General features: G+C 42.2%; 1 protein-coding gene across 2 annotated transcripts in view; it reads left to right on the forward strand.

Annotated features, from left to right (window-relative positions):
* The window catches only part of hlcs (holocarboxylase synthetase (biotin-(proprionyl-CoA-carboxylase (ATP-hydrolysing)) ligase)), a 51,104-nt gene that overhangs the window by 12,236 nt on the left and 14,412 nt on the right, over nucleotides 1-24,456 (forward strand). For both annotated transcript variants that reach the window (XM_026181405.2, XM_026181404.2), the window contains one exon: nucleotides 6,179-6,459. In XM_026181405.2, the coding sequence (XP_026037190.2) occupies nucleotides 6,179-6,459 (281 nt within the window). The remainder of the gene's footprint in view (nucleotides 1-6,178; nucleotides 6,460-24,456) is intronic.

Consider the following 24,456-nt stretch of genomic DNA (forward strand, 5'->3'; position numbering starts at 1 on the left):
GAGCAATAGTAGAAGGTAACTCTTATCTGGTAGACTTCTGTGGAGGGACGGTGCTGCCAGCAGGGCGGGATTGCCAGAACATTTTAAATCTACCAAGATTGTCCATTACATGTTTGACACAGCGTTTATTCCGTTTGGCAATATTACAGCAGCAACAAGCTAACACGGATCATCTATGATCACATTTAGATGTTGAGAATGAAGATACCCATCTAACTTCATGAATAGTTGTTTTCCTGGCCTTGTAGAAGAGGGCTAGGTCACACAATGACACACTGTTCACAACCCAAGGATGGAAACAGAGTTTGAAAGCACCGAAGGCTCCAAACTTGTTTGTGCTGAATAATTAGAAAATGTCTTTGACGCAGAAGGAACCTCGTCTAACAGATGAAGCTGATTGGTGCTGTCGTCTGCTGCAGCTTCTTTCAACCACTCACCATCCAACATGGTGACATGACCTTTGAAAGTTCACCTAAGATGCTCCTTTTAAGGTTTGAATATGGAATTGTGGGCACATGTAGGGTGCACAGCTGAACTCTGCGTCTATTGTTAAGTGCCATCAGGTCCTTAAATGGTGACAGCTGTGTCCACATCCTTGAGATGGTGTTGGATTCCACCTGTGCTTGTCTCTAATTCTAGGCCATACGTGTCAAATTGTTCAGTGCTGCCCAAAGTAAGGAGCTTCAAGTATCCTGTGGTTCTGGAGTCTTCGTAGGAAGATGGAGCGTGCCATGGATTGGTGCAGACTCTGCAGTAATGGCACATTTGCCAGACTGTAAATGGACTGGTTCTTGTATATCACATTTCTACTCTTTATATAGAAATGTGTCTCAGTGTTTAGCCTGTATCCAATGGCTTAATCCCTCAGAGTGCGGGTGAGATGTCGGTAAGTCAGCTGACTGTAACTGAATCATTGACAGCACTGTTACAAGGGTGTAACTTGGTTTACTGCAGTAATCTGAACTGTCCATCAAAGTGACCAATCACATTAGGAGCCTGCTCCCTTTAGGCTCCGCCCTCCAAACTCTCAAAAACCAGTTAGATCCAGTGCAGGATTCAGGTTGGAGAGCGCAGCGTTACCACAGAGTGCTAATCTGCTACAGCCCTGATAAAGCAATCAGTGTTGTGTGAATGATGGCTAACTCACAGCTGCTGAGATATTTACTCAAAAGTAATTTCATTTTTTATATAAATATAATACGTTAGTTCATTTAATTTGATTGGTGTCTTGGCTCATAGTGAGGAGGACACCTTGGCTCCTCATCCAGGCCAAAAAAAAGGTGACACATCTGAATTACAGATCCTCAGTTCACAGTTAACCTGCAGGTTTCCTCTGCTCTTTATTGACTTCGGTGAACTTTCCCATTGTTCTGAGTGCTGTCAGACACTGTCACTGTGTGCTGTACAGACATCCTGGAAAAACTGGAAATATTCATGCATTGTCTGTGTGTGTGTGTGTGTGTGTGTGTGTGTGTGAGAGAGAACAATTTGGCGCTGGGAGTTTTTATTTATTTTTAACCCCTAGGGGGCGTTGAAGGCCCACATTGCTCAGTAGCAGGAGCCCTTCTTCACAGCAGCTCTATGACTGAGTGTCACATTTTAAAAGAAATTGGCTGTAGCCAATACAGACGCTGCAGGGAGGCAGAGCAGGTCACCTACCGATCGGAAGGTCGGTGGTTCGATCCCTGGCTCCTCCAGTCTACATGTCAAGTATCCTTGGGCAAGATGCTAACCCCGAGTTGCTCTCCTATGCATCGGTCTGTGAATGTGTGTGAGTGTCGTCAGAAAGCACTCGGATTACAGAAAGTGCTTGTGAGAATGGGTGTGATTGGGTGAATGTGGCATGTTGTATAGCTTTGAGAACTCCGGGAGAGTAGAAAAAGTGCTCTATAAGAATCAGTCCATGTATTTGGTGTGCAGTACACCATTCATTTTGTCTTAAATGGGCAAAGTCATCTTCCCTCTCTTACCTATATCTCATACATTATCAACTACTCACATTAAACCACTGGTATGATAAAAATAAAGGTAATTTATTTCATTGTTTCTTTATTTAAAAATGCTGCCAAGCTAACATTCATACTATTGGTTTGCATCACATCGATGCTGTGGTCACTGCAGTAGCACTACCTTTGATTAAAAGCTGCTCCTGCAGCCACTTTGAGCGTGGTGATGAGCTGGGTTTGAACACTCAAGTTTGTTTTCATATATATATATATATATATATATATATATATATCTATCTATCTATCTATCTATCTATCTATCTATATATCTATATATCTATATATCTATATATATATATATATATATATATATATATATATATATATATATATATATATATATATATATATAATTTTATTTATTTATTTATTAGGGGTGCAACGATACACAAAAGTCTCGGTTCGGTTCGATACTTTGGTGTCACGGTTTGATATTTTTTCGATACAAAAAAATGTTCATGCCTTTTTAATTTGTCATTTATTAAAATTATAAATATATATTTTACCTCAAAAGTACAGTTTTTAAATTTAATGTTGCTGAAACAACAAAGTAATAAAATATATATATATCTCAGGGCTCGCAAAATTTCAAAATCCCTGGTAGCCCTTCGGGCAGGGACTCTTCAGTTTACTGCAGACTGAGCAATAATGCATTTCTTGCATTTCTCATGGGTTCTAATGGGGGCCTTTCTTAAAATGACTGGTCCCAGTAACAAAGGCGCTTGTCGACTCAGAAATCGAGGGAAAACCAACAACACACCCGGCAGAACATTATGTTATTTACACGGTTGCACATAAGTGGTCCGCATGTGCGCATTCGCTGTCAAAATAAAAGACGCGCACCAGATAAGAAGTTGCAGCGCGCGTTTGCGTCCATATAAAAGGCTGTTTTTGTCCTAGAGTGGGATTTTCACGGCACATTCTGCAGCACATCTCTGTGCGTTCATCATTTATTTGAAGCCAGCTCACCTCCTGCAACCACTTTTCCGAGAATACGCGCTTCCTTTGTGGTTCGGACTCCTGACGTTTCTTTGGAGGTGGAGGAACATCACAGTAATTGCTTAAAGGAGCTTCTTCGACATCTTTAAGAGTTTTAAACAAACGTCTGTCCTCCTCCTGAAAATCTTATGTACGCAAACACGCGTTGCAACTTCTTATCTTGTGCGTGTTTTTTATTTTGACAGCGAATGCGCACCTGCGGACCACTTATGTGCAGCCCTGGTTATTTAGCTCGTCACATTGCAGCCACAGAAATTCTTTTGTCCATGAAACCATAAAGCTGCACTTTCTTTTTGCCTTATAGTCTGATTTGTCATAACTTCTCCGTTTTGTGGTAAGCTTTTCTTTGGCTGTCACTTCTTCACCCTGACCTGTCTTATTTGGCTCAGCAGAACTAAAATATATATCCTGCTGCTTTTACACACTCACTCACATAAGCTCAGCGATTCTCTGCGCGATCAACCTCTCACATGTTTAAGCTGCCGGAGATTTCACTTGTCATGTTTGCATAGTAAGCTAACGATTAATAAGACGATGTCAGAGGAATTGGTGCACAAATTATCATCACTCACAGATCACTGCTGTCGCTCTCTATACACAGTTCACGCGATTGCAAAGTGAAAGCAAAAAACAAGCGCAAATTCAAACGCGATTTCAATATGTCACATATTGACAGTGGCTCACCGATGCCAATGACATAATTACCCAGCTACATTTCTGAAAGAATGCAAAAGCATTGACATATATTTTTCCTACAATAGCCCGACGGGCAGGGCAGAGATAGATTTTGGTAGCCCGACTGGAAAAATCGCTAGCCCCGGGACGTCGGGCTAGCGATTTTGCGAGCCCTGTATCTGATTGAGGAATCACTCATCTTTGGAAAAGAGAGTTTATTACAGAGAAATGTCTCTTTCCAAAATAAAAGCTCTACTATACGCTTCTTCTGGGCTATATTCTCAGCAGCATATTAAACATATCAGGTCCCCATAAGGAGAATCCTGTGCTAACAGCTGTCTAAATGACTCGGGTAAAGTTTGTAGCATGCATGCTTGTTGTTTTTGTCTTTGCACTAGGATGATGTCGGTGTAAATGTGCAGTCATATTCGTTGTGTTCACACTAGTGCTTTCAGGTTAATCTGAAATGACATTAACGCCACAACACGGCGAATCTCCGTTAACGAGCTACCCCTGATCGCCCCGTGCGTGGGGCTGGACGGCCAACACATTAACGAGCTAACTGCGCTAACACATTAGTTCCCACCCATGTAATTGAGCATTGCGTGGCACATCCAACATACTGTTTTACCTTAGTCCATGACGCGCTTACCTTCAGAATCAGAATCAGAATCAGAATGGGTTTATTGCCAGATGTTGAGGTTTACAACATTAGGAAATTGCTGCGGTGCTTCAGTGCAAACAATAAGAATTAAAGTGCTATGTAGAAAGAAAGATATGTGCATGAGATATACATGAGATATATACATGAGAATAAGAATTATGAGTGCTACGTAGAAAGATATATACATGAGTGCAGGTGGTGATCAGTGCCAGACATGAAATGATGCAGTGACACAGCGTAGGGTCATGTGTTAGTGGCGGGGACAGTCATGTGGTTATTGTTCATGTGTCCAACAGCAGAGGGGAAGAAACTGTTCTTGTGGCGAGAGGTTCTGGTGCGAATGGACCGGAGCCTCCTGCCTGAGGGGAGCAGGTCAAACAGACTGTGTCCAGGGTGAGAAGGGTCAGCTGAGATCCGGGCTGCAGGGTCATACGTCACATGAAGACCAAAATAATTCCAAACGCCAGATCTGAATGAGGGTGGGGGAGGTCCAGTTTGCCATGTTGCAAGGAGAGCTTAGCTTCTGTCTCGCTAGCTTGCCCTGCGCTCAGTGAATCTGCGTTCGACTACTCTGCCTAGGCTGCACTGTCGAGCGCAGATCCACTGAGCACTCAACACAGACAGCATCATCAGAAGGAAAGTTGATAAAATAAATTAAAAATGTTGTATTGTTCGATACATATGCGTACCGAACCAAAAGCACTGTATCGAACGGTTCAATATCGATACGAGTATCGTTGCACCCCTAATAAATTAGGCCAGAGCAAATAAATATCGTCTTAAACTTTAGTTAAATCCAGTTTCTGTATTGGTAACAGAGTCCATTCATCCTTAGTCTTGTATAAAGCTGTTCTGTTCATTTTATTGGTTTTTACCGTTGGTATTAAAATCCTGTAGCCTGTCTGCCAGAATATTCATGTCTGTGTACACTGAAATTTTTATACAAAATAATTAGAATCTTTGTAAAAAAATAATATTTCTGAAAACATCAGTAAAGAATAAATGAATACGTGTTTTATAGCCAACCAGTTAAGACATTTATGCCTTGTTATATTTGTCCTGAAGCATTCATGTGGCTCTGTTCTGTACCATCTGCAGTTTCTGACCTGATCACACTCCTGGATGATATCAAGACGAGATTATATTTATTTATGAAGCACAGCAAATATCACCTCAAGGCACTTTATATTGTAGATTAAAAACCCTGCAGTAATAAAGAGAAAAGCCCAACCATCAGACCGAACCCCTGTGAGCAGGCACTTGGCAACAGTGGGAAGGAAAAACTCCCTTTTAACAGGAAGGAACCTCCAGCAGAACTAGTCTCAGCCATCATTCTCCGGCTCTGCAGGTGGTGGTTGAAGCTTTCCTTGCAGGCAGCGCAGGGGAAGACGACCTTAGTGATAGATGTAGCGATACTGAATGAGTGCAACGTCAGGACGAAGGGAAGAAAAGCGGGCTGAGAGAAGACCTCGAGAAGATGTGGAGGGTGAAGGTAACAGTGGTCCCCGTGGTAACAGTGACTTGAAACTAGGCGAGCGGCGGTGTCTCGTTCACTAGTGGCATATAGCTTGATGTCATCCATGTAGAGGGAGGTGGTTGCTGATCTCACTGAGGGGGTTGGGCCTGCGCAGGACAGCAGTGTGGACAGAGCATCTCCTTAGTAGAGCTGCACTTGATGGTGACTTGTGCCCTTAAACACACTTCTCAACTTAAAACGGACCGGAATTATTAAGATATACCACTGTGGTTGTGCATAAGTCCTAAAGCAATTTAAACTACTGACAGTCTGTAAAATAAAACCAAACTGATGTCCTCTCTTCTGTATTCAACACAGGAGGCCAAGGCCAGATTCCTGAAATGGCTCCAGGCGCATGCAGAACACAACGGTGTCCTTACGTTGTCCAAGGCCTCCCTCGTCATGATGTCTGGTTCAGACCTTCAGGATGCTCTTTTGCTGCCTGAAGGCTCTGTGGCCCTGGTCACTAATTCTGCAGAGTCGCAGAGCTGGGCCCACTTTAGTATGGAGACCTACAGCAAGAACCTGAAGACCAAGCTGCTGGGTCACACTGTGCTGTTTGCCGAAATTGTCACTTCTACCATGGATCTATTAGAGGGGTAACGCGTGTTTCTAAGAATCTGTTTAATGTTTGAAATGTGGACTTGGGCCAGCAGGAGTTTATTCTAACAATGAAATATCCAAGTAGCTCTGAGATGAGACTACGGCAGTATGGGCTGTAGCTTTACAGCCGGGGTGTCGAACTCCAGGCCTCGAGGGCCGGTGTCCTGCAGGTTTTAGATCTCACCCTGGGTCAGCACACTAGAATCAAATTATTAGTTCATTACCAGGCCTCTGGAGAACTTGAGGAGGTCATTTAGGCATTTAAATCAGGTGTGTTGGATCAAGGACACGTCTAAAACCTGCAGGACACCGGCCCTCGAGGCCTGGAGTTCGAGACCCCTGCTTTACACCATATCATTCACTGCATTTGGCTTGAAATGGGCGAAATAACATAATCTTATTTAGAATGCTCGAGACCTAAAAGTACAAACTATGGAGTTGCATTATGTGTAAAGTCTTCTCCGGCACATCCTAGAGATGCCTCTTGATGGAGGTAACGTCCAGCCAGTCCATGTGTTATAATGCGTCATGTTCCCTGACCTGTCCTTTCACAGGATGAGCCTGATATAATATATGCCTACAGTATGGGTCAGTATTTACACGTTGTAGCCCATAACACTGCCATACAGGTCAGCTGTCCAAGATCTTGTTCTTTACCCTGTTATGTCCATCAGTGTGGAACAGGCTAAATCTAGACTCATCACACCACATGAGTTGTTGCCACGGCCCCAGGGTCCAGTCTTTATGCGTCCCAGCAAACTGAAATTTGTTTCCAATAAGTCTTACTGATAGTTTTTGTGCGGCAGTACAACAGTTGGGTGTTTGTCCCTTGAGTTCTCGGCACATAGCTTTGAGTCCTGTGTCCAGGTGTTTCCAGGTATTATTGCATTGGACATTTCTTAACTCGTATTTAGTAGAGTCGGTTTCTTTCTTTGCTTGATGCAGGCCAGTAATTTGACCCATCTGAAACAGCTCGACATTTTTCCACTAACAGGTTTTCCATGAAAACATGTTGGGTTGTTTAAGGAATGAGAAGTTGCTCATTTCCTGATTTTGGATGAATCCAAACAAAACATACTACAATAATTAGTAGTTCTTATTAATTTCCTTGGTCCAGATGGTGACTTGTTTTGGGGCTGGGCAGTGTTGGGCATGATAATGTAAATGAAGTGCTAGTTGGAGCACCTTCATTCATTAAATGTTAATAAATAGGCAAATGAAGCAGAAAAAGATTATCACAGCAGTTGCTGTAAATTCATATACAAGCTCGTATGTGGAAAGTGAGATCAGGTCTTTACATGGAAATTCAAACATGGTTTGAAAATCTTTTCTTGTTACTGAGCCAAACACATCAATCCCAGAGAAATCCATGGTTAGGGTTGTCTTTTTTTGGCTAAATTGGTAAATGGATTTCAGGGTATGTTGATGCACAAATTTGCATATTTAAGAGAGAAAATGGATATTTCTTCCAACCTTGCTTAGAATTCTTGATGGCAAACCCAAATTTTCAGGAGCAAGTAGTCATAGAAAGTACAGAACCTTTAGATTACATTTTAAATCACAAAAATAATGACAATATCTTCTGGTCCCTAGCAGGTCTTGAAATGTATGTCAATATTTATCAGATGAACACCAACACATCACACATGTCATTATTTCTATTCATTGTCTTTTTGTTCATGCTTGGGGCTGTAGTCTGTCCCAGCTGTCAGTGTTTATCTGACACTAATTTTGTCAAAATGTAGAAGCAATGTGTGAAAACCTAATAACGTCCTATTACATGTCCAAGCCTAATAGGCATTAAGAGGGTAAGTAGCAGCCAGAAATCAGATGCGCTAATTGCTAATCAAATGCATTAATTGATCATCATCAGTGTGAGCACTGCTATAAAAGCAGGAGTTTTGGCAGTTTGCTGGTCTCGAGTGAGGTGTGTTAACACAAGGAGGAAAAAGGCCAGCAATGATCTTAAAAAGTAACTCTCTTCTGCGAAGCGATAGAAGGCCATTTGCAAACAATCTGCGGTACAAAACACTATTTACAATTAGAAGACATTCAATACAGCTGCCAGTCTTTAGAGGAGACAACCCGATGTCACCCTAGTCTCAGACCATGAAACACTCAGAGAACATCTCAGACTCTACAGGTATCAGGTAGCATATTAAAGTTTATTATAGTACCATTAGAGAAAGATTTAACAAGTTGGGCTTGTTTGGAAGGGTTGAAATCCTCTTCTCTGTAAAAAGAACCACACCACAGCTTAGGCTCACGAAGTTGCACCTGAACGAACGACCATACTTCTGTACCAGTGTCCTTTGGATGGACGAGACCAAATATGAGATGTTTGAGCGTAATGCACAGTAGCACGTTTGGTGGAAACCAAACAGCGTACCGGCACCAACACCAATGGTGCCAGTGGTGAGCACAGTGGTAGAGCGATGATGGTTTGACCTTGTTTTGCAGCCAGAGGGCCTGGGCAGTCATGTGAAAGACTGAAGTCGTACAGAAAAGGATTACTTCAAGTTATTTCTGCTTCACGTGGTTCATGCATGTGTTCTGCATTTGGCTGAACTTTTGTTAAGTCAAAAAGGATTTAAATCTAACGTCAGATGTAAAACACACAGTTTTACATCTGAGGTTAGATTTAAATAATTTAAGCATATGCATGAAAGCTTAGAATTAAGACAGAGTGTACTTCCTTTAAACTCTGACTGCATGTTTTTTCTGTCATGATGGTTTGCACAGAATACACCCATGCAGCTAACATTAAAACCACCAGCTAGTTTTGTGTGTAGCTCAGTTTGGATGTTGCCTGCAGACATGGGCACTGAAGCTTTGCTGGTGTGCTGTGGGGTATGCCAGATTGTGGATCAGATGTACCTGCACATCCTGTGCATGCTCAGTCAAACTGAAGTCTGGGGACTTTGGAGGTCAAGATAACACCTTGGGCTCATTGGTTTCTGCAGCACACATGTGGGGGGGGGGGGGGGGTTGACATGGCAATGAGGTGTGTGTTGTTTTTGGACCAAAGATTAGGTGAGTGGTACTATCATAGTAATATCAGCATGATTACCAGGACCCAACATGCTGTTTTTTGGAGTTGCCAGTGCTTCCAGTGTTGTGGCTTATAGTTTAAGTCAAAGCTTTTCACTCGCTCTCTTGTGACCTGACTGAGATTAGGAATCAATCCCTGGCTAACAACACTGCACTAACTGTGCTGACATTTAATATCAGCTGTTAGTTATACACTAAAAATACATCTTACAGTGCAGACACAGCTTTAACAAGGCCCAGACCGCCAACCTTGCACATGCATATATGCATGTCATGCATGCATGCAATACATGTTGAATAAGCAAAGGGATAATGGAGGACAGACCACTGGATGTCAGTCTCTCCATGATGTTCACTCACTAGTTGGTCAAAGTGCCTCTTTATGAACATTTGACAGCAAACAACAGAGAGAGAAAAAAGATAAGACAAAGTTTTCAAATGCATGTAGTGTTTCGTACTGGAACTGGGCTGGAACTAATTTAATGCCCAAGTGACCTCACTGGAGCAAAGGCAAGTTGCACCTAATAGACTTCTTTGTCTGCATCCACACATGTGACTGAAAGTGGCTGTTGAGCGGGTCGATGAGGCAGCAGGTGGGAGCAATTAAAACTGTCATAAAGTTTGAAAAATGGATCGTAGAGCAGCGCTGAGCTGATTGGAACAGACAGTGTTGTCATTAAGCTTATGCAGAAACTAAAGCGGGGTGAATAAGTAGGCCATACAACCCCAAACGTGTTGCTGCAGTTTGATTTCACTGCTAATGTTTGAGTTTCCAGATGTTTCTCTGGAGTGGCCTTGATTAATGTTATTATTAAGGAATGCCTGTTCTATTTCTCCGAGCATTCGTGTTTTTTAAGTAGTCGTGATCCTTATTATTTCAAGAGAAAACCACTTTTTGAGGGGGGAGAACTGACAGTTTTAAACAGTTGTAGAGAAACATGGGTAAACTGGTCTGGAGCCTCCATGGATCAGGCTTTCTCCAGTTCAACACAAACTGGTGGGGACTTTGTTTTCCTCAAGCTCTTCAACTTTCAGTTACTTTAAAGTAGATTTCAATTAGAAAGCAGTCTCTGCTTTTTCAGTGGCACATCAGCCGTTTCATTTTGTCTGTTGCATCTGTTCATCTGGTGATAATTTTGCTTTGCCATCAGATGACGTATCCTTTAACTCCCTTTACTGAACCTTAGAGGTTCAGCATTGTCTTCATCTGTTGGCTCATTGGTCCCAAGGTGCTCTGTGTTCAGTAGTGATGTGCGGATCAATCCTGAAATATCGATTTCTCCGATACCAGTCATTTATGTTCTAGAAACGATTCTCACATTAAAATATCGATATTTTAGTAATTTAGGGTAAATTTGTAGTTTATCATTAACAGGAACACAGTGGAAATAACCTATATCATTCGGATCGTCTACAATTGGAAGGAACTACTTCCTCTTCCGCCTTTCATAGTCATGTGCGAAATATGGCTGTATAAATGTGGCAGCCCCTTGGCGTGCGCACTCACAACAATGGCTGAGCGTAACTGGAGTCATGTGCGGACGTGTTTTACATCCACAAACAGCCGAGACGTGGTTTGCGATACATGTGGCAAGAAAGTGAGGTGCTGTGACAACACCACTGACCTCGTCAAACACCTCAGAGTAAATCGTATCACAGAATATGACGAGGGTAATGTTGAGGCGAACTGAAGAGGAGGAGAAGGACAGGTGCTGCTAGGGGAGACAGACGTCTCTCACGGAGTCCTTTAGTGCTGCAGGCAGGCAACGTGTTCAAATAGCCACAACTTCAGGATTTTTATTTCTATATGATGAACTCTGCATTATTACGTGATAAGAACAAGTAATCTGATGTCCTGTAATCATTATGATGCTATAATTTGAGATACAATAAATAAAATAAGTTTTTGTACAAAGTATCGGATCAGTGTCGTCGATACCACCCTGAATATTACTTGGTATCGGATCGGAAAGGAAATCAGTGGTATCGCACATCACTACTGTTCAGAGCTCTTCTGTGTGCTCAGGTTAAAAAAAAACTACATCAACAGTGGATTTTATATCAAACAACCATGACATGATTGAAGACTTTGAGCTTGAATTTAATAAGAAGATGTTTAGGGATCACAGACATCTTTGAGGGGCTCAGAGGTCACTGGAAGAAGTAACAAATTTAAATGTAAGGATTTGTGTCAATAATTAGATGAATGAAGTGTAGAACCCACAACATCACCAAATACTGCATTTCCTGCCCGGAGATGCTCTGATAGATCTTTATTACAGCACCTTCAGTTGCTCCCCGTTTGTTGTGATCATGTGACTGACTTGGCCACTGGAAAAACACCATTTTTCTTTGAGTTGAGACGTGTTACAAATGTGCATGGATTGATACACAAGCCTAAAGTGACAGTTATTTTTGTGTGTCATTTTTGAGGACTCACAAGAGGCCGTAGCTCAGGTAGAACATCTACTGATCACAGAGCTGCTGGTTTGATCCCTGCCTGCTATAGTTTTATGTTCATGTTAGATAGAAAACACTTCAGTAAGACAAAGCATAGAAAAAACTGCTTGTATGAATGGCTGTGAATGAAGTTGTATATGGTGCTTAGTAGAAAAGCACTGTATAAGAAAAAAGTCTGTGTGCTTCAGTCCATACAAAGCAATCTGACTACAATGAAAACAGCTCTACAAATGCATCCAAACCTGAGTAAAAAGTGATCATTTATACAAGTTCAGCTTCACAAATCTTTCAAAAAGCTTCCTGTGCACACAGATGTGTAAAAATACACATCCCAATCAAAATGGCACATCTGGGCTTCCACTGTGTCGCTGCCTTTTTTTCAAATGAAACAGACGTTTTCATCTTATTTGGTTCTTTTCTAAATAAAAGAAAATCTCGTCAACATAGCTTCTCCATAGCTTTTACTTCCCTTCGTTCGGCTAAAACTACAATCGTGGTTTCATCAGTCCAGACTGTCAGAAGCTTTTTTTAGATGGTTTCTGTCTTGAGCACTTCAGTCACGTCTTTATAGTTTGATCTTCATTAACCTGTGAATTTTATTCAGAATGTTTATGCATATTCATATGTTATAATATTGAAAAGGGATTGATACCATAATTCTGAATATATTTAGGTGAAGTGTTAGAGCAGCACACAGTGTGTTTTTTAATTGTTGCATCGATGAACACAGCTGTAGATGTTGTTTTTCACGGTAAGCTACGTTTTGCTCCTGGACGTAGAATAAATGGAGGATAGAAAATGAGCCTGGCATAAAAAAAGTGAGCTTTCATATCCACCATCATTTATGGTGATGTCATACTTGAAAATTTACCTGAAAGTTTTATCAACAAGAAATCACAATTACTGTTTGCTGCCAGCAGAGTGCTTTCCACTCACACTGCACACAGTGTATGCTGTCCACAAAGAACAGTTCATTGATTGACCCCAAATTATCACAAGCGTCTGTAAACCTTTGATCACAACTGTGTGTTTGTGTGATTCTAAACTGCAAAGGAAGTTTATCTTTCAGACCTTAGCTGTTACCAGGTGGGCCGTCAGATGAGTCCTCATCAGGCGAGGGCCACCCTTCCTAGATGCTTCACTTTTTTAATCCAAGGACATCTTTGGGTGGTGCAGCAGCGACAGTTTGATTTATACAGCGCCAAATCACAACAACAGTCTCCTCAGGGCGCTTTATATTGTACGGTAGGCCTACTCTTAAAAAAAACAAAACAAACATATGACCCTATGAGCAAGCACTTTGGTGACAGTGGGAAGGAAAAACTCCCTTTTAACAGGAAGAAACCTCCGGCAGACCCAGGCTCAGGGAGGGGCGGGGCCATCTGCTGCGACCTGCAGCTAGCCTATCTTTAATTCCTGATGGTATCTTCTAAACAGCAGCCATAACCTCCCGTTCTATGCCCCTTCACCCAAATCCTTTTTTTTTGGCTTGGACCCAGTGACTCAGAGGACCTGTAGCAATGGTTGACGGGATTTCCCAGCATGTATCCAGCATTTACCTTTTTTGGGCCTTTTTCCAGCTTTATTAGATCGGGACAGTGAAGACTGACAGGAAGACATACGACAAAGGGCTGCAAGTCCACCCTCAGCCATACAGCATGTGGTCGCCTGAGCTAAACAGGCGCCCCTGTACTTCAGGTGTAGCTCATTTCTGGGGCTTGGCAAGGTGTTGTGTCTGAACCTCCCCTCAATCTTGCCTTTTTTCAGCCCAAGGTATCAAGTTATGGTTTTGCTTCCCAGTTTATCCATCTTCTTTTCAGCAGCTCTTTTCTCCCGCTGGTTCCTGGTGAACCAGCGGGAGAAAAGAGCTGGTGGTTACTTCTGTAACCACCAGCTCTTCAGCTGTGGAACTTTCAAGATCTAAACCACATGGAAATCTAGCTTCCTGCATTTGTCGGTCTGGTTTTGGTCCCAGGGGAAAAAAATCTGCTCTGTTCTCCTCACACTGGTAAGTCTGTCTCTCAGTTGGGCCTAGAAAGCTTCACGTCGTCCTTATCGCTCTCATGTGCTTACCAGAATACTGTGTTGAGGTGTCATCCGCCTTTTATTTTATCAGCGTGACGTTCCTCAGTCTCTCTTTTGCTTGAGGCTGCTCATCTTCTCGGGCATTTCTCCTCTTCCTTCTGGCTGCTGGCTCATGGTGTATCACTTGTGATTGGACTCGCTCTCGCTTTTTGTGGAGATATGGAGATGTTTAGGAGAGGGAGCGGTGGAATTTTTAACAAAACTGTTGGCAATATGGTGCCAAGAAAGTAACTGAGTACTGCATCAGGAAGTCAGGAGTGGCAGAGAAGTAAGTGAGGGCTGTGGAGAACATGTAGGAGTGACAGGGTGGAGACGAGTGGTCAGAAGGATCGCAGCAAGAGTGAAAGGGAAGGTTTACAAAATGGGAGTGAGATGTGAGGGGTGTATGCTACGAACAAAACTCAGCACATCCGGACTTTCTTCGAATTAGCGAAACCTACGCTGTTTATTTCTGATCATCAGAGCAGTGAAATTGGAACTGGACCCATTGAAACATTAAAGCTTACTGTCCCACAGCCATTCACACACATGTTGTTTGAACATGCTGTGATCCAGGTTTGTTCTTTAACCGTTAATATGAGTTTTTTTGCACTGTTCAGGTCATAATCAAAACATGCTGATCATAAAAAGTAAGAAATACTTGTATGCAGTTCAGACCTGAGTGAATAACAGAGTCGGTGGTTACAGAGGCGAGAACGTGTGTTTAAACTAGAGCTGCAGCTGTAGTCTGCCCGAGCTTCCAGACACTGATTTACTTTGTTTGGCTAGCTGAGTATTTTTGCACAGATATATTGTTGTTTCTGATGTTTTATTGTTCATGATAAGAAACCTCAGCTTTATGGATTAGTGAGGATATTAAGGGACTGGTCTCTCATTTCTCGCAGTTGTGTTTGTTTAACAAAAGTTTGAAGAGACGAATTTCAGATATTAGAGTCCTTTGAAGTGACAATGACCGAGCTTTTCTTCTGTCAGAAGGAGGATTATGCATTGCCACAAATGCTAATAGACACAGACGGTCTGAAAGCAAAGTTCCTGCCGGTCAGCGCTGCCTCAAACTGAATAGCTGATGAAAACGCAGGTTTAGCTGCTTGAATGAAGAGTCTTGAAGCTGAGGCTCAATGGCTGGCAGGCTGTGTGTTTGTTCAGGGTATTAATGCTTTGTCTGGCTGTGAGCAGCTAATTACAGTCAGCACTGAGACACAGGACGGTGTTCTCACAAGCTCACACCACACTGGAATCTCATTGTGTGTCAGTGAGAAGCTTCACACTGCAGTTTCTCTTTTAATTTCACTTTTGAATTTGTTTATAGACTTTTATTAAAGGGAGGGGTTGTACGTGGGAAGATGTGTTCTGTTGGGAAATGACATGAAAGTCTCACTGATATTATGTCACCTTTGTTTCAGTGTGAAAATGTGCTCTTTTATTTACTTGTTCCTCAGCAGTTTGAGTGTTAGTTTGACATTTTTTACATTTTAACAAAAGCTTTAATATTTTTTTTGGGGGGGGGGGATAGAGAGAGATCAGTAGGTCGTATGGTTACACTGTAACCTTGGTTCTCTGAATGAGACACTATCTCTCGAGTCCGTTACATCTTCCACATGTATGGGGTATGACCCCCACTGGGTCATGGTGTGTGGAAACTTCTTTAAGACACTCCAGCTAGCCTGGACACGGCCCACAGCTTACATATAAAACAGCTGCACAGATGTGAAACCGGTGATGGTTTGATCGGCACATGTCTCCGAGTGGCCTGAAGGTGGAGAGTTAGTTTCTCAGTCAGAGAACCAAGGTTACAATGTAACCGTTCTCTATCATATCGAGGCTATCTCTCCAGCCCATTTCATCTTCCACATGTACGGGCTAACTCTGTGAGTCACCCCGCGAGGAGACAGTGCAACCGAACCCAGAGTGAATGTACCAATGAACTATTTAGAAATGTACACATATACCTGCTACCCCGCAGCATCAGGGAGGCTGCTGAGACATTCTCGCAACAGCAGACCCAACCACGACGCACAACACCCTCACACAGGATCTCACACACACACACACACACACACACACCACTCTCAAGTGTAGATCAAATGACCGGTTTCACATCTGCACAGCTGTTTTACACGTAAGCTGTGGGCCGGGTACTGGCACTGAGCCTGGTTCTGCCGGAGGTTTCTTCCTGTTTAAACTGAGTTTTTCCTTCCTACTTTTGCCAAATGCTTGCTCACAGGGTTTCATCTGATTGTTGGATTTTTCTGTAAATAAGAGGAGTAAAAGTTTAAAGATAAGATAACTCTTTATTGTCATTGCACAGTCATACATAGTACAATAGTACAATGAAACTGAAAAACTATCCCACATTGGCGCTACGTACAACACGACACAGTAACTTAAGTAATAAAAAGAAGAAGAAGTGAACATGAAAACACGAACTGTTTAACCATTGCAAACCTGCATTGTAAGACTGTGACATTGGACTTGCTCTAATCAAATCTTCCGCTCGAGTCGTATGCTGTTTCCTGTCATTATTTTCCTCATAGTTGATTTTTAGTGTGAGCGTTGATGGGACTGGTGGGCATATCAGTAAGCAGTTGGTGTTTTGTTAAGGTTTGTTAACGTGCTGAAGTGTTTATTGGTGGAAAACATGAGAGACTACGAGAGGCCACTCAGCTAGCCTGGAGAGCATAATGATTCTTTTCCTGCTGTGCTGAACTTGATCCCTGGGTCTGCAGCAACACTGACTACATGTTCACGTCTTTGTAAGAACTTGGACATGAAAACCCAAGGGTCCACTTTTTGCTCTTGTATTATATTTCCCTTATTTTTCAGTCAAAAACTGACATGCATAAATGAAGAGAAGCAGTAGTGGATTTGCACTTGTGGTCATAAAGAGTCAGTTTTCATTGTTCTGTGAAACGTATTTTTGAATAACCCAGTTTAAAACCATTGGCTTCGTAAAAACTACTGTGAAATTGCAGCCTCCGTAAATAATGTTAGAAAATGGTGTTTTGGTGTAAGAGTCACACAAATAGGAAAATTCTGTGAACAAAAAAAACAACCTTACGAGATTGTTTTTCCAGTTGTCCACTCACCATTTGTTTGGACAAGCAATCGAACTTCCAGGCTAACGGTGTGTGTGTGTGGGATGAGGTCCTGTTTCCTGTGAACAGTACATGCTGCACAACGGCTGTGGTGGAAACAACATGGATTCGTCTTCTGTGGCAACAGGTTAGACCATAAAAATCAAATTGCCCTAGTTGACCTTGCATGCTCCACCTGCAATTATAAAAAATTGGAAGCAGATGCCTAAACGTCCTCCGCGTCGTATTTGGAGAAACATATGGAGGCGTGTTTGACTCAGTCCTGTGCTGCGGAATCCAGTGCAACGCAAGCCATCCTGCAGGAAAGATGGTGGCACCAAGAAGCTCGGTGTTCCTTAAAGAAATACTTATCAGGCTCTCTGTGATGATTCTGAACAAAAACGATGGCTGCACTAGTCAGTGATGACAGAAACAGAAATGAGGAGCCACTGGAGGGTCTTTAAGTTTAAGTTTAAGCAGAGGTCAGCTGCAATTAGCTGTTCCCACACAGTGCCACTTAGGTCACGCTTTACACAGTGATGACGAAGGCATGCAAAAGTCTGTTTCAGTGATGAAGTCAAAACAGCACCAAACCTGCAGAGGAGGTCAGTTGGTGTGTATGTGCTACACTACTGTGTGTGAAGCCCATAGCTGTGCATGGAGCAAATCGCCTTCTTTGGTTCTTGATTGCAAACCCGTGTCTGTTGTATCCATTTAAAGCATGCAGCAGACACGAGTTTGCAGTGTGTGAGTGCAAAGGAAGATAAACTCCAGACTCTGAAATCAAGCTGAAGGTAAAAGCTAGCTACAGGTAGAGTCGCGTAGTCCAACGTGCTCTTTATGTACCAGAAACACGCTCCATTGTGACATGCTGTGTACAGACTGATTTGCATCCCATTCATTTTAAGGCGCTGACTCTAATGGATTGTTGAGCATTGCTGGCCTTTCCACACCAGGCAGTCAGCAAGGCAAGGTCGTTGGTGCCTCAGCTGGCCGCTAGTAATGGAGCAGCCCTCTCTCATTGATCACTTCCAATAATGCTATTTGGAAATGATAATTTCTGCTGCTCCAGAGTATACAGGATTAGCTCAATTAATCACATTTACAGATTAGTTTGTCCTCCCTTATTGATCATCCCTTTGTTGCTGCACCAGCATCAATGCAAACACGTTTATCTACTGCAAATCCTTTTTTTAAAATGAGCATTGATGGCAGGAATAATCTTTTCATCTGGGATGCTTTAATCTGGGAAGTAAGTGGTGAGTGATGTGGACCTGGGCGGCTGGTGGCAACGTTGGAGGATGCAATAATCTGTGTTTGGAAAGGCTTCATCGTGTGTGTTTTAGGACACAGCCGTGGTTTGGATGGACGTGAAAGCTGTTCAGTAAAAACCAGACTCCACTCTTCTCTTTGTTTGCTGCCTCATAGCTGTGTGTGAAAGATGGCATGTAGCTCCTCATCACAGGATGACTCGGGTGGCGGCCGTTTATCCTCCTGACCTACCTACGGGGTCTGAGGGTGACCCCCTCGGCTCGGCTGCCGCCCAAACAGAGTTCAGAGCGTGCTCCTCCTCTCTCTGTGTGTCAAATGTGCTGCTTTATAGAGCAGGGCGATATGGCCAAAAATATTTATCACGATATATATTTGAAAATTTGTGATAACGATATAAGTGACAATATAATTGATGTGAGATAAAATACAACTCCACAACTTTACTAGCGCAAAAAACCCATCCATTTATTTTCATTTAAACAAGCAGCTGTTTTATGTGCATTAAAGCCATATAAAAATTTAACAGTGCAAATGCAAATTCCTTGCTGAAAGCTTAACCAAAAGGCATTTCCAGTAGAAATGGGCCGACATATCCTGAGCATAACCATATATAATATCCACTGAAGTTAAAAAGAGGTGCTTTGCAACATTAAACTGCAGTGTGCAGTACGCATTTTTCGGACCATAAGGTGCACGGGATTATAAGGCATATTAAACGAAACAAAGCAGTCAGATAAATCAAACTTTATTCAACTCATTCTTCTTGCTTCCTCCACTTCTGTACCATTGATTCATTAATGCTGTATTCTATCACAGCTGTTCTATTCCCATGTTGTTGCAGTATATTAATGACTAACCTCGTATTGTGGATGGATTATCTCAGTTGTTCTCCTGACTGAAGTTTGGTCCGTTTACAGCATCCTGCCATGAGATTGCATTTGTCTCTAACCATCGGGAACCTTCACGTTAACTTTTATCGAGTGTAATAAAGTTAGCATTCATCCTCCAGCTTCACTGTGTTTATGCTATGCTAACATAGCTGTGTCGCTAGCGATCACGTAGCAGATCATTATATACCAGCTAGCCCAACTTCAGTAACCCTACAAACGTCACTGCTGTTTAGTTTTCTGTTTTCATTTATGTTGGAAGTGATAGCAGAGCTGTACGTTTGAATTGTTTCAGAAATCTCTCAGTCAGAACATGCTATATCATGCTTAGGTGGAAGCTAGCGAGCTAACTTCCGCTAACTTCCTGCTAACGTCTAACACCGTTAAATGTAATAAATTCGGTTTTCATGGATGCCTGGATGTTAAACTTCATTGTTACACCTGGTAAAGCAGCAATGCTGATCGTTTTATTAAAGATGAAAGAATTTAGACAGTTTTTAACTCTCAGTGATGCTGCAGTGTTCGTTTGACTTTGGGACCAGAATGGGACGGCGTTTAGGACCCAGATTACTCCCAGATTTACAAGCCCCTTAGTCCGACAAATACGGCAATAACGACGGCCCACTTGCATGTTCTACGAAACAAATGTGCTTTGGTGGGTATCTGACGGACAAACACCAAACCAGTTCCACATCACTGAAGTTGCACCATTTTTACAAACTAATTCTGGTTCAGCCACTTCCAGCCCTCCCCACTCTGAATTACTGAATTATTTGGTGTCGTGGTTTAACCATTCGACTGCAACTTCATTTAAATACAAATATATTATATTAGTCTGTGATGATGTCACAGACTAATATCAGTTTTCAAGACCTTTTAGAAGTGAGCACATGGTGCCAGTTATTGGGAACCAGAAACATTATTAAAATGTGTGCTGTCACCTGTTTTTACCCCTCAGCCTTAAGAGGCTGTTTGGCTGTATTCATCACCCAACGGGCAGGTGGGCAGGCAGCATGGACACCCACCTGTTGTGAAGGCAACAACTCAAGAATGAGGCAACGTAGCATTTTGAAACTGACACCAGAGGTGTATCTACTAAAAATGTGAATTTCAATAACCTCCAGCTCAAGGTCAAAGTCACAGTTTTCTGAAAATCTTGTGAATGCATTAACTCCAGCATGAGGCAACATTTTTCAAATCACCACTGCAGCGATGACAAAGGGTTTGAAAACCCCTGTGATCCGAAACAAACGTGTCTTTAAAACAGGGAAAAAGATTCGGCTACATTCCTCCTCTTTACTGTCAGCTCATCATATCCAAAAGATATCCTTTCAAGACTGACGTAAATTTTGCTTGGGGGTTCATACGAGGCCCTGTCACTATTATGTCTGTCCTACAACATATATCATAATCACCTGTACCAATGACCTTGGCTATGAGCCTAAAGGCCTATGAATTCATTGCTAATATAGGTTACAGTGGAGGTTACACAGCCTGTCCTCTCACACGTCCCTGAGCTGGAAACACTTCTTACAGGCAGCGTGCTACAAAGCTCTAAGCACAGCTGGGAAACCCTCTCACTGGGACTGAGCTTAAGCTTGATTGACCCCACACCAACTTTGCATTACAACAGCAGAAAGAGTGTGCTGCTTCAGTCTGTATTCACTGACCAACAGTTGCCTTGAGTCAGTGACTGAGCTTTAATTGCATTTGGAGCTGAATGTAAACACAGTGCTTGGATCAGTGATTAGAACCTTGCAGAGTAAATGTTCAGCTTCATTGTACCAATGACCTGCTGCCTGGCTGTGGTTGGGATGTCAGCGGAGCTCCTGAAAACGATTCTGCTGCTGCGTAAAGGTCAATGCTTTTCCCTGGGTATGCAGTCCATATAAATTCATCTTCTTAAATTTTTGTGGGTGGCTGTAGCTCAGGTGGGAAAGCAGGTCACCTGCTAATCGGAAGGTTGGTGTGGTCGAGCCCCGCTTGCTCCAGTTTACATACCAAATGTAATGGCAGTATACTAACCCCAAGTATTGAAATGATACAAACATACGAAGAGCATAGAAAAAAGTGCTCGGGTCAGTGAAACAACAGTGAAACTCAGAGAAGAAAAGTGTTCTTTTTATTTGTCCCCAGGCCAAATTACAAGACTTCTGGGCAGCATGGTGGTGCAGTGGTGAGCAGTAGCACCTCCCAGCAGGAAGGCTGCTGGCTAGCCTGCTGTCCTGGTGTGTTTGAGTCTCCTCTCTGGTTGCTCTGGCTTCCTCCCACAGTCCAAGCACATGCTTGTGCATTTAACTGAGGATTGATGAGAGCTAGATAAAGGCCATAAATGTGTCATAGATTAAGTTTTTTATGGATGTGTTGTTCAATGTGACTTATAGTCTAAAAGCATTATGTCATTCATACATACAGTTGTGGTCAAAAGTTTACATACTTGTAAGAATATAATATAATGGCTCTACCGAGTGTCCCGTTATTTATAAAACTGATTTTTCTCTGATAGAGTGATTGGAACAAATACTTCTTTGTCACAAAAAACATTCACAAAGTTTGGTTCTTTAATGACTTTATTATGGGTTAACAGAAAAAAGTGATCACATCTGCTGGGTCAAAAATATACATACAGCAGTGCTAATATTTGGTTACATGTCACTTAGCCATTTTCACATCAATTAGGCACTTTTGGTAGCCATCCACAAGCTTCTGGTTGAATCTTTGACCACTCCTCTTGACAGAATTGGTGCAGTTCAGTTACATTTGATGGCTTTCTGACATGGACTTGTTTCTTCAGCATTGTCCACATGTTTTCAATGGGGTTTAAGTCAGGACTTTGGGAAGGCCATTCTAAAACACTTATTCTAGCCTGACTTGCCATTCCTTTACCACTTTTGATGTGTGTTTGGGGTCATTGTCCTCTTGGGACACCCAACTGTGCCCAAGACCCAACCTTCGTGCTGATGATTTTAGGTTATGTTGAAGAATGTGAAGGTAATCCTCCTTCTTCATTATCCCGTTGACTCTCTGTAAATCACCAGTTCCATTGGCAGCAAAACAGCCCCACAGCATAATATTCCCACCACCATGCTTGATTGTAGGCATGGTGTTGTTGGGGTTAAAGGCCTCACCTTTTCTCCTCCAAACATATTGCTGGACATTGTGGCCAAAAAGCTCGATTTTTGTTTCGTCTGACCACAGAACTTTCCTCCAGAAGGTCTTATCTTTGTCCACGTGATCAGCAGCAAACTTCAGTCGAGCCTTAAGGTGCCGCTTTTGGAGCAAGGGCTTCCTTCTTGCACGGCAGCCTCTCAGTCCATGGAGATGCAAAACACGTTTGACTGTGGACAATGACACCTGTGTTCCAGCAGCTTCTAATTCTTGGCAGATCTGCTTTTTGGTGATTCTCGGTTGACTCTTCACCCTCCTGACCAATTTTCTCTCAGCAGCAGGTGATAGCTTGCGTTTTCTTCCTGATCTTGGCAGTGACGAAACAGTGCCATGCACTTTATACTTACAAACAGTTGTTTGCACTGTTGCTCTTGGGACATGCAGCTGCTTTGAAATGGCCCCAAGTGACTTTCCTGACTTGTTCAAGTCAATAATTTACTTTTTCAGATCCATGCTGAGCTCCTTTGACTTTCCCATTGTAGCGTTTGTGGGTGTTTGTATCCAATGAGCCCTATTTAACTGGCCTAAGAGAAGTCACCAGCTGTAGTCACTCATAATCACTCACAAGAAGTGAAGAGGCCATGCTATGAAGCTCAGTTCACTGACAACTTTCTAAGTCACCAAAATTGCTAATTCATGTTGCTGTATGTATATTTTTGACCCAGCAGATGTGATCACTTTTTTCTGTTAACCCATAATAAAGTCATTTAAGAACCAAACTTCATGAATGTTTTTTGTGACAAAGAAGTATCTGTTCCAATCACTCTATCAGAGAAAAATCAGAGTTTTAGAAATAACGGGACACTCAGGAGAGCCATTATATTCTTTACAAGTGTATGTAAACTTTTGACCACAACTATACATGCATTCCATGTACTAATTGCTACTCTTGGTAGCCGGGGATCGGTCTGCCAAGGCCTCGCTCCGGGCCGTCCTCCAACCAGGGGCGGAGCGTGGGGGTGGCTTACTGGGCTTAAGCCCGGGTTGTTTTGTCAGAAGCCCGGGGTCTTTTGGAGTGTAATTTTTTCATAGTTAGATGCCTGGCTGACAACTGTATAAAACAAAAAGTACACACAATATTCGAAGCACATAGTGCACACTGTGGGAATTTACGACTGTGCGTGAATCCCCCTGATATTGGTATGATCCGAGCTCAGACACTGAGCGAGAGGGCGGGGCCGCTGCTGCCCGTGAGTGCGCTGTTGGAGAAACGCAGCCAGCCATACTAAGGAGAGCTTAAGTTTGACCAGGTACCAAAGCAAATCATTCGTACCGTACAAATAATGTAAATATGACGGTGAATCACGAAAGATTGATATCAAACTGATCACTTGACCAATATTACGTTACTCGCTCTTCAAGTGAATCAACAAATGGTGAAATGAAAAGCCGAACAAATGCTATTTTTTTTAGAGAGTCTTAGCTTACGCGTGTTTATTTCATATTTTCAGTTCTTACCCTCCCTGACTAAATCGGTTTCAGTTATGTACTGAAATATAAGAATGGACATTAGAGGCTTCTTTCAAAGAAAAACTCAGGTAAATGTTACTTTCTATATTATGCTTTGTATGTTGTTCAGTATATTTCTATGCAAAACAAGAGGGATTTCAGTACACAGCAGGATATTCACATTTGTAACCAGATATTTACACTTTAGGGAGAAAACATAAAACATTTTTACTGTACAACATCAATTTAGAGTAAACTTGTTTTGCATAAATAAATATTGAAATATCTTTTGAATTAGTTAAATGTCAGAATAAAGAGAGACAGAGCTGTCTATTTTTTATCACTTTGATCAAATGTAGGAGCACATATACACTAAGTTTATTGTTAATTAATAAGAAACTCCAGACGATTCCATTCTGAGCTGAAGAAGCTTCTGATTGGTTTGTAGAGTCCATGTGAGTAAACTGGTGGCACAGCTGTGGATGCATATAAGGCAAAACACAGAGCCTGTTTCTGTGACATGGGAAAATCAAGAGATGTCAACCAA

The sequence above is a fragment of the Astatotilapia calliptera genome, chromosome 10 (assembly GCF_964374335.1).
Source record: "Astatotilapia calliptera chromosome 10, fAstCal68.1, whole genome shotgun sequence".
NCBI classification, from domain to species: domain Eukaryota; kingdom Metazoa; phylum Chordata; class Actinopteri; order Cichliformes; family Cichlidae; genus Astatotilapia; species Astatotilapia calliptera.